We start from the raw sequence: 10155 nt of genomic DNA, 5'->3' as shown, positions 1-10155 counted from the left end.
GGAGCCAAGGACCCAGATAATCTAGAAGCAGGAATCTGGAAAAATCAAAGATGGGCTTTCCGGCCACTGTGCGGTTCGTGAGTAACATCAAAATTGGCCCCTGAACGTGCAGCACCCTTGATCAGATCAGGGGCCTTCCTAGTAGAGAGATTTGAGGCAAGTGACATAAAGTTATAACTTCTATATGCTTCTAGATGATTCTAGAATCAGACATTTAGAATCTCTGAACAGGGATTTTTAGATCCTAAAGCTTAATTTTAAAGTCTTTCTATAAATTGTCTGAATGATGTATTTTAGCCTGGGCTAAATAAAGATGGATTTTCCTCTTTATTTCAAATTAGACTTTCTGTAGTGGCAAAATTTCCTACTCTTGTTTTAATTTGTTAAAACTTGACTTCAGAATGGCCCTAAAATCCATGACCTCTGGAAACACCTTGGAATGTTCCAAACCAGCTGGTGTGGCCATAGATGGACCTGTTTGTAAATTATGGGGTAACCAATCCCATTGTCCCATCTTTACTCATTCTTCACACTGTAAATTCTAGATACGATATAATCTTATTGTATAAAACTATTTCCTCAACATACCCTCAATAAGAATAAACAACTCCTGTAAATAATTACCTTTGGGATATGAAAGAAAATGTAAACATTTTATTTGGCAGTTGCTTCTGAACACATGAATAAATAAATGGAAAAGTACATATTAATATTTCTTTTGGGGGTAACAGATACCATTAAACACTTATTTACACATCTTCACTGCAAAGAACAGTTACACAATTAAATTTCGTCCTGTGAAAGGTAATTTCCCATACCACTGGATTGGGCAGCTAGGGACGGAGTGCTGGAGCGCTTGGTTCTAGCAGTTTCAGTGTTTGAAAGGCATTCATCTGCACGTGTGGTGAGAGTCGCCATGCACTGACTTCACCCAGGTCATGTACTGTAGAGAGTTGATGGCAGCCACAGGATTTGGTGTCTCATGCGCTTAGGTCAACTATCACATGTTTGTAAATCTGTGTGTTTCCCTTAAAACTGGAAGCAAAAAGAAAATTACGCTTGTTAATGGACACATGTGTGAATGATCTTGGTGCCTGCACATTTAATTCTTGAAATTTCACAAATTTGGCTTTTTCTGCATCCCAGTTATACACTTGAGTGAAGGAATAATCACTTCCAAGAATTGCGTATTGGTAATTATTTATCTGAAGTGGCTGGAACACCATAGATCCTCGCGACGGCATCCTCTGAATGTCCTGGAAGGAGGAGCCTCCCCATTTCATGACTTTGGAGTCACCAATAAATCTTGTCAAACAAATGTACACATCACCTTTCACTGAGAAGTGCTTCACTGCATAGACGTCTTCCATGTTAGGAATATCAGTTTGGTTAGTGAATAATTGTGTTGCTTTGTTCCACTGATAAATTACAGGACGCTGGGAACTACTGGACAAGATTAAATGAGGTGTTCTAAGTGTCAAAGGTGTTCTGGCTATTTCTAAATATTCCACGTCAGTGTCCCTGTACCAGGCATGTAATGATTGATGGGAGTAGAATCCATTTCCGTTCCATTTATAAATGGTCGTAAAACCAGCTTTTGAGCTATCAGCAACAACAAAGTACCAGTTGTTTTCAATCTTGAATGTTTCTATGTCGTTCGGTTTTCGGATTTTGAGAATTTCAATATCCTGGATTTTTATGAATTTGTTTGCAAAACCATCTCGCTTATAGATATGGGAGCCACCAAACAGCTGGGCCACAATAACGTACAGCTGAGTTTCAATGACTATAGGCTTGCACACTACAGTGGATGTGCCTGGGAAGAGACAAATGAGAGGTTAGTTGTGTGAGTATCCAATGTGGAACAAGTGGACATCCGGGCTGGAGCCATATAGCCGCTACCAAAAGTTGTCCTGGGACAACAGGGCTTTCTGATTGATCAAGCAAGGCCAAACTCCAAGGCCAGTAGCAGAAGTATCTTGAACTTCTGTACCTTTTTGTTGCAGGCAGCCTGAGTTAGATACAAAATTAAGCAGTCAGACAGGGTCAGGCCCACGAAGGAGATAACAAAGACCAGACACCTTACAACTGTGGAAGATGCTCCTGCTGTGAGCCAGACCTAAAGACCAAACCAATGCTAACCTCCCTAAAGACTGGCATCCAGGATTGCTCATTACTCAGAACGAATCATTGTCTGAAGGCCACCAGATAAGCTCCTGTTTTACATTCATGCCTGCTTGTTATGTGACTCGCTACCCCATTTGGTCCTGGGCCTAATCAACTTTACCTGAGCAATGGTGTTTGTAATCCCACTGGTTGACCATAGTTTTGTCCCGCCCCACATCCACCTAAGTGAGTTCCCATTTTCTACACTATAAAAGTCCCTGGATGAGACAGCTTTCTGGAGAACTACCTGCTCGGACCCCCCTCCTGTCCCTCTCATGGACAGGAGCTTTCTTTCTCTCAATAAATATGTTCTGCTCATAACCTCTGTTTGTTCCTAAAATTCATGCTTCGGTTTTAAAGAATACAAACTCGTGCAGGTCAGGTCGGGAGATCATTTTTCCCTGTGTCATTTGGAGGTTCCCTGTATCGGTTAGAAGTCACCCACCCGAGATCAGCTTTTCTCCCCACAAGGCCTTGTTATGAATGATCAATTTGGCATGTCTCACCCAAGCTGCTCCGGGTGCTCAGGACACACTGACGCAGCCCGAGTTTTCTCCTCTTACTTCTTGCAGAGAGAAAAGCATTGCTTTCCCTGACATATGAGCTAATTGTAGTAATTCTAATGAGAGGCCACCACGTACTGAGAATTTGCTGTGCGTTTTATCAAGTTATTTAATTAAGTGTGCCCAACAATTGTTAGAGGTAAGTATTATTATCTTCTGTTTTTCTAGATGAACAAACTGAATCTCAGAGGAGACTGAGTCCTGCTGCCAGGTGGAGGAGTAGCAGCTTGCTGTCTGCTGTTGCTCCTCCACCACCTCGAGCTGGTGCCCTCTCCGTGTGTCACCCTGCCTTGGAGCCAAGCCTAGAATGGACTGAAACCTCCATGGACTGTGAGCTGAATAAACTTTCCCTTCCTTAGCTTTGGAAGGATTTCTTTTTTTGGTGGTGGTAGGGTGCTGGCTCAGGATGACTTAAGGGCAGGTCTGGTAGGGCATGAGGATCTGGGGATTGAACCACAGTATCCTGAGCCTGACTTCCTTAATTTTGGGTGTCTGGTATTTTGTCTCAGCAACAAGAGAAAAGTAACAAAGACAAAGAGGAATCCTTGAAAAGAGTGAAATAGGGGTACAGCTATGGGTAATGTGCCAGAAATTATCATGTACCTGAGGCATATTTTGGGAAATTTCAAGTAATGATAAAGGGGTCTGTCAGTGCCCTAGGCTGGTATCACCTTTCTTTTTTGTGTGTTATGTTTAGTTTTATTCTTTTGATACATGGTCTCACTAAGCGGGTTTGACTCATAGTAATCCTCCTGTCTCATCTTCCCTAGAGCTGGTGTTGCAGGTAGCTGAATTAGATAAAAATATTGTAGGCAGTCAGACAGGGCCAGCCCTCAAGGAGACAAGATGGAAGACAAGGTAACTTTGAAACTTAGAAGAGACAGACACTCCCTTATGGGCCAGACCTTAAGATAAAAGAGAAAACAAATATAGCTATATACTTCCCTAGGGAGAGGCACCAGGGATTGATAGTCTATATAGGTATCAATCACCTTGAAAGAGCCCAAATGAGCCACTAGCCCAACCCCCAACAGGAAGAGACCCTGTCCCTTATCCAACTCCCAATAGGAAGAGACCTTGTCCCTTATTCATGCCTGTTTGCAATGTGACTCCCTTCCCCATTTGGTCCCAGACTTAATCAATTTTACCTGAGCAGTGGTGCTTGTAATCCCATTGGTTGACCATAGTTTTGTCCCACTCCATATCCACCTAAGCTAGTTCCTCCTTTCTCCATCTTAGCCCATCATAGTTTTACACTATAAAAGTCCCTGAAAGAGACAGCTTCCCAGGAACTACCTGCTCAGGCCCCCCCTGTTCTTCTCTCAGACAGGAACTTTCTTTCCCTCAATAAATATATTCTGGGGCTGGAGAGATGGCTCAGTGGTCTAAAGCACCTACTTAGAACAAGCTTAGCAAAGCACAGGGACCGCGGTTCAATCCCCCAGCACCACATGCCAGCTAGCCCCGCCCCCTGGTGGGCTGAGCTGGCCACACACACACACACACACACACAAAAAAAAAATTAAAAATAAATAAATAAATAAATAAATATATTCTGCTCATAACCTCCATTTGTTCCTAAAATTCATTCTTCAGTTTTAGAGAACACAAACTTGTGCAGGCCAGGTCAGATCATTTTCCCTATGTCACTTGGAGGTTCCCTGTATCATTTGGAGGTCACCCACTTGAGATCAGTTTCTCTCACTGTATCACTGGGATTACAGGTATGCACCACCATGCCTAGATTTTGGGTTGGCACAGCATGCCCGGGTTTCTGGGGCCAGTGCAGCGTGTGATACTGAGAATCAAACTTGGGTTCCTGTGCTTGCCAGGCAGGCACTCAGATGACTGAGCTATCTTCCAGACAGTGTCATTTTTCTAAGAGTTTGACATGTATTAATAGTCTGTGATCTCTTAGCGAGAGGTTAGTTCTAGAAAATTCAAAGACAGGTAGAGCAAGTTTGGACCCTGAGCTTTACCAACGACAGCACCGAGGCAGAAAGCTCTACATTAGTATTTAATGCTAATTGGGTCCACCCACAGCCAAATTACTTTTATTTGTGACTCTTTTCAGAACTAAATTGATTATGTGAGCTTGGAAGAAGCCCTTAACATCTCTTGGGTTCAGTTTTCTTGATCCTGTACAATGAGAGCTTAGAATTGATCAGGGATTGAGAGCATCACCATATGCTGAGTAATCACTGACTGAATGTGACTATCCAGAGAGCCTGGGTGGACAGAGGTTCTGTGGCTGCATCTACCCTGCAGAAGAAAACACTACGACGGAAGAGCAGTGTCTGTCTGCAGGGAGAGAGCACGCAGCCACTTCGTATCTTACACAAATTTGTCATCTGACTTGGACTTGAATGTTCATACACCTTCAAGGTTCACGTTGAAACTTAAACCCCAGTGAAACACTGTCTTCAAAAAGGATCCTAAAAGGATCTCAGTTTGAAGGGATTCCTTTATCTGGGTAACCTTAGTCTCGAACAAGCCCCAGGCTGTTTGGGGCCACCAATAGAACTTAATGATGATCCTTTGCGCCTAATTTGATGGGTGACTTTTTTTATTTTATTTTATTATTTTATTTTATTTATTTATGTGTGTGTGTGTGTGGCCAGCTCAGCCCACCAGGGGGCGGGCTGGCTGGCATGTGGTGCTGGGGGATTGTACCGTGGTCCCTGTGCTTTGCTTGGCTTTTTCTAATTAGGTGCTTTAGACCACTGAGCCATCTCACCAGCCCAATGGGTGACTTTTTATGAGGAGATTGGAGAACTCTTAGAAGTAGATCAGAAGGGGTTCCAGGTGAGTGCTGATGTGAACATATCAGAATTGTTCTAATAGTTGTGACAATTTAAATAATGTTGAAAAGAGAAAGTTGTGAGAGCATCTAAATAATAATTTTCATGGAAGAAACCATATTCTATGATCAAGTTAAATGTGAAGAATATTAAAAATAGCTTTCTTCATTGAATACCCCTCAAAATTCTCACTTTGATGAATCTCAAAGTGAGACATAAAGTTTATAGATTTATTGGACTAGAGCATTTTGTTACAAGGTATATATTAATATTTTGTAAAAGAAATATCTGTATAACAGAGCTCGAGGCGTGTTTATCCGCAAAAACCTTATTTCACAGTTAAGAAAAAAATGGGAAGCCCAGTGAGAATGAATGGCTTGCATAGCTACACTAGAAATTGGTATCTTTTAAAAAATCATTTGCCTTTTATTATGTATTTAGTATGATGGGCCTGTGCCGGGTTTCTGGTACCCATGAGCACAGGATCTTGTCAACAACTTCACCAGGTAGGTGCTGCTGTGAGTCAAGGATGGAAGCTGAGAGGACAATCCCAGACTGCTCCATGAATGATGAACTTTTGATTCGATTGATTCGGAGGCCTGCTGAAGGCCTCCCTCTGCCACACAGCTCACCCTGCTCACCCTGACAAAAGCGGCTTAGTTTCCCACTCAGAGTGTGACGAGGTTTTCCATACCTGTGATGTTGTCATAATTCCGGAATGTCTTTTCTACGTGGTCCCATTCAAGGAAAATGCATTTTCCAGTAAAAGGTTGAGCAATGACAACATACTCATCATTCATGTAAGAAAAAGTGTCTATGGACAGTGATTGATAAGGCAGGTCTTGAGACTTGGCGAATTCTGCAAAAATGGAAAGGATGATGAGCCATTGCAAACTGGTTTTATTCTTTTTCTTCAGCTAGATCTCAAATATGAAGCATGTTTATTTTCAAGAAATAGTAAGGTGACATTTTTATTTTTCTTTTAAACACATGAAGTTTTAGTGGCTCATGATTTTTTTAATTGAATTTCTCAGTTGGCTTTTAAGGTATTAAAAATCAGTTCCTGAACACACAGAAAAGCAGGTAGTTCTTATTTGAATTTTATGCTGTACACTGATTTTGAGTACATTACCTGTGATGACACAGTCAAAGTCCTTGGAGGAAAGGCTATTGATCTTGCGCTTCTGGTGCTCTGGGGGTCCTTCACAGTAGATGTCCTCAACGGTCGCGTTGGTGTGGCTGAGCCACTCCACCAGCCACTTCAACTTACAGTCACAATTAAATGAGTTCCCTCTTAGGTCCCTGCAAGACAAACCTCTGCTGCTTTTGTGGTACAAGGGCTCCGGAAGGCCACAGCATGACTTCCTTCACAGCAGTCAGTACTGCAAAGTTACCATACCCGGCTCCCATGTCCCATGAGCTGCCTTGGACCTGTGGCCACCTAGTGCAGGCTCAGAGAGCGGCCACCGAGCACGTGTGAAGGCCTCCCTAGTCACTGCAACCATGCAGTTCACTCTCTTGGATCCAAAGGCAGTTTATTTTGGAGCAAGTGCCATCCAGTAGTGTGGAAACCACATAGAGTTTACATTTTTCTTTTTTTTGTTTTGTTTTGTTTTGTTTTTTTGGCGGAACTGGGGATTGAACTCAGATCCTTGCATTTGCCAGTGAAGCGCTTATCCTACTGAGCCATCTCCCCAGCCCCGAGTTTACATTTTTCTAAAGCTGCATTAAAATGTTTTAAAAAGGCATAATTAATAGTATGTTTTATTTAGTTTTGTATATTAAAATATAATTTGGATGTAGTCAATATAAACATTATTGAGATATTTTATACCCTCTCTTATATTGTCTTTGAAGTCCATTGTGTATTTTCTATTGACAAGATATCTTTTTTTTTTTCTCACATCAGATGGGTAATGTGCCCACGTCGTAACAAGGTTTGAGGGAGGCACATCTCATGCGTAAGGCATGAACACCCAAATCTCATGCGTAAGGCATGAACACCCAATCATCACACTCATGAACTGAAGGAGCCAACTTTTTTTTTTTTTTTTGGCGGTACCAGGGATTGCACTCAGGACCTTGCACTTGCCAGGCAGGCACTTACGCCACTGAGCTATATCCCTGGCCTAAGACATCTTAAATCAGATGCTAATTTCTTATCAGAAACATGAGATTTATTTATTTATTTATTTATTTTCATTTGTGTGTTTGGTACAGGGTCTCACTATGCAACTCAGACTTGTAGTGATCCTCTTGTTTTCAGCCGCCCCAGCACTAGCATTACAGGTGTGCGCCACCACGCCTGGACTCGTGGCTGGCTCAGCATGCCGGTACAGCATGCGGGACCTGGGATTCAAACTTGGTCCTGCTAGAAGTTTCGATTTATTAAAGTCTAGTTGGTCCAAACATATCTAAAAGTTTTTTCAATAATTGAACTGAAAACAATTTGTAAATTTAAGTTGAAATTTTGAACAATTCGGAAGGGGTCTAGCTTGGCAGTACAGTGTGTGTGTGTGTTTGAGCCCTTGAGCTCCCCAAAGGGAAGTCTGTCGTTCAGCTCCCCAGCTTCCCATTAGCCAATCTTAAGGGTTGAGCAGCTGTAGTGTCTCGCAGCTCTACTGGACAGCACAGTGCTAGAGGACAGAGTGCAGCGATTCTTGTGTCACTTAATTAAATCAAGTGAGCTCTTTGCTTTGCTTCTTTCTCACACATACAATTAACTCTGATCCTATTCCATGGTCTGCAAATTCAGTTTTAATAGGAAGTGACTTTGCCACAAAGTCATGAATTATGTATGTTCATGCTTTTATTAAACAATATAGTATAGTTGGACATTTTCACAAAGGACCCTAACTCACCAAGTTCTCTGCTTTTTGGTTTGTTTTTGGCCATTGCTTCTGTTTAGGAATTCCATTTCCTTTTATGGTCCCACAAAATTTCTTTCTTTCTTTTTTGTATTTTAGTACAGGGTCTACAAGGTCTCACTACATAGATCAGACTTGTAGTGATCTGCCTGTGTTTAGCCCCCCAAGAGCTGGGATTACAGGCGCGTGCCACCACGCCCAGTCTCAATCACCATCTCCCCGCACCCCAGGGAAGGGCCGGCATGGCACTTTGGGAATCGAACCCTGGCTGCTGCATCTGCCTAAGTAAGTGCTTTAATCCCCTGAGCTATTTGGCCAGCCCACACAAAATTTTTAAGGTAGGTCCTCCTGTGTACTCTGCATGTAGTACATAAATAATTTCTAAACACCCAAGCATTTAATGTTTTTTTTTTTTAGGGGATACATTCAAGATAACCAAGAAATCCAATAAAAGGCAAATTGGCCTGGATCCTTATAGGTCTAACGTAATTCTTGATTTGGGCATGGTGGAGTAAGTCAAGAAACCAAACCTGTTATGGAATTCCCTAGATGGGCTGAGCCAATTTCAAGTGGTTAGACTGACCCAGGATGGGATAGAAGGTCCTTCATGAGCTGTAGCCCCCATCTGTCGTGAACTATCCTCCAAATTCCAAGGCATTCCCTGGACAGGCTTCCAATCTGAAGAGTACTCTGATCAAGAATAATGAATGCCAACCCTTCTGGCTATTGTAAGCCACAGGAGATAGTTGGTTTGTGCAAAACTCTTTTAGAAGTGACTTGATTTTTGCACTCTCTTGGAAATAAATCCCCATTCAGGAATCAGGGTAAGAGGCATGAAGGAGGGTTTGGGGGACTACTGCAGAGAACAAAGAAAGTTTTTCATTAGCTTCCTGATTTGAAGTTAAAGACTGGGCTTAGAAGAAAATACTTGACTCAGATTTTGTTTGTTGTTGGAGAAAATCTGTTTTGAATATACACTCGAGAACAGTGGTGGTGAACTGTGGTGGTGAACCTATGGCATTTTCTTTTAAGACAAAAGACGATAATGTATAATGTTTTTTCTAAAGTAAAACTTCAGTATTCAGGTTTAATTGTAGTGCTGGCATTTGGCAATAAGTCAGTTTTGGGTTACAATTTGACTATTTATCTCTAAAAGATTCACCATTGCTGCTCGATAGCAAAGCACCTAAAGATTAAAAAAAAATCTTTGTTTTCATGTATTCTTTTATTTGTTCCTATGTTCTACTTCATGACATAAAATATCCTGAAAAGTCTCTTAATGAAGCTAAATTGTTTTTGAGAGGGCTAGGCATATAGTGCTTGCTTTGCTTACAGCAAAATATACAAATTCCTTGCAAAGATCTTTCATTCAGAGGCTTAAAAGTCAAAGTTTGAAAGCTCTTTTGTTTGAAAAGGGGTCAAAAATAATTAAGTTCATTCCCTTCGTGGGGCTTAAGCCAAATTCCTGGGGATTAGGCTTGGAGTTGTTGTTCAGTCTAATGAGAGAAAAGGCAAACTTTCCTCCCTACCCCCACTTCCTGCTCCATTTGTTGACTGACCAACCCATGGGTGTAACCTTTCATCTTACTCTGTCAGTTTCCCAGACTTTATGTTTTTTCTTTGGAGCCCGATTTCCTGGACCTCAGGAGAAAAAAAGGGATCTTGGAATTTCTGTCAGAATCTCCTCTTCCTGGCCCTCAGGGACCCTTATGGTCACCCTGTGCAGACAGACACACACTTTGTCAAGGGAATGCCCGG

The 10155-nt window shown here is 41.9% G+C and overlaps 1 protein-coding gene and 1 pseudogene across 1 annotated transcript in view; both read right to left on the bottom strand.

The window, feature by feature from the left end:
• Positions 1–809: 809 nt before the first annotated feature.
• The window catches only part of Lgi1 (leucine rich glioma inactivated 1), a 42266-nt gene continuing 32920 nt past the window's right edge, over positions 810–10155 (bottom strand). The window contains exons 4-6 of the mRNA XM_012513486.2: positions 6663–6832; positions 6225–6389; positions 810–1816 (exon numbers count right to left, since the gene is read on the bottom strand). Coding sequence (XP_012368940.1) covers positions 981–1816; positions 6225–6389; positions 6663–6832 — 1171 coding nt within the window. The 3' untranslated portion in view covers positions 810–980. The remainder of the gene's footprint in view (positions 1817–6224; positions 6390–6662; positions 6833–10155) is intronic.
• LOC111815068 lies at positions 7434–7563 on the bottom strand (annotated as a pseudogene).

Source organism: Octodon degus, unplaced genomic scaffold (assembly GCF_000260255.1).
Source record: "Octodon degus isolate 3935 unplaced genomic scaffold, OctDeg1.0 scaffold00010, whole genome shotgun sequence".
Taxonomy (NCBI): domain Eukaryota; kingdom Metazoa; phylum Chordata; class Mammalia; order Rodentia; family Octodontidae; genus Octodon; species Octodon degus.
Note: the sequence above shows the minus strand (reverse complement) of the source record. Positions and strands in the feature narration are given on the sequence as shown.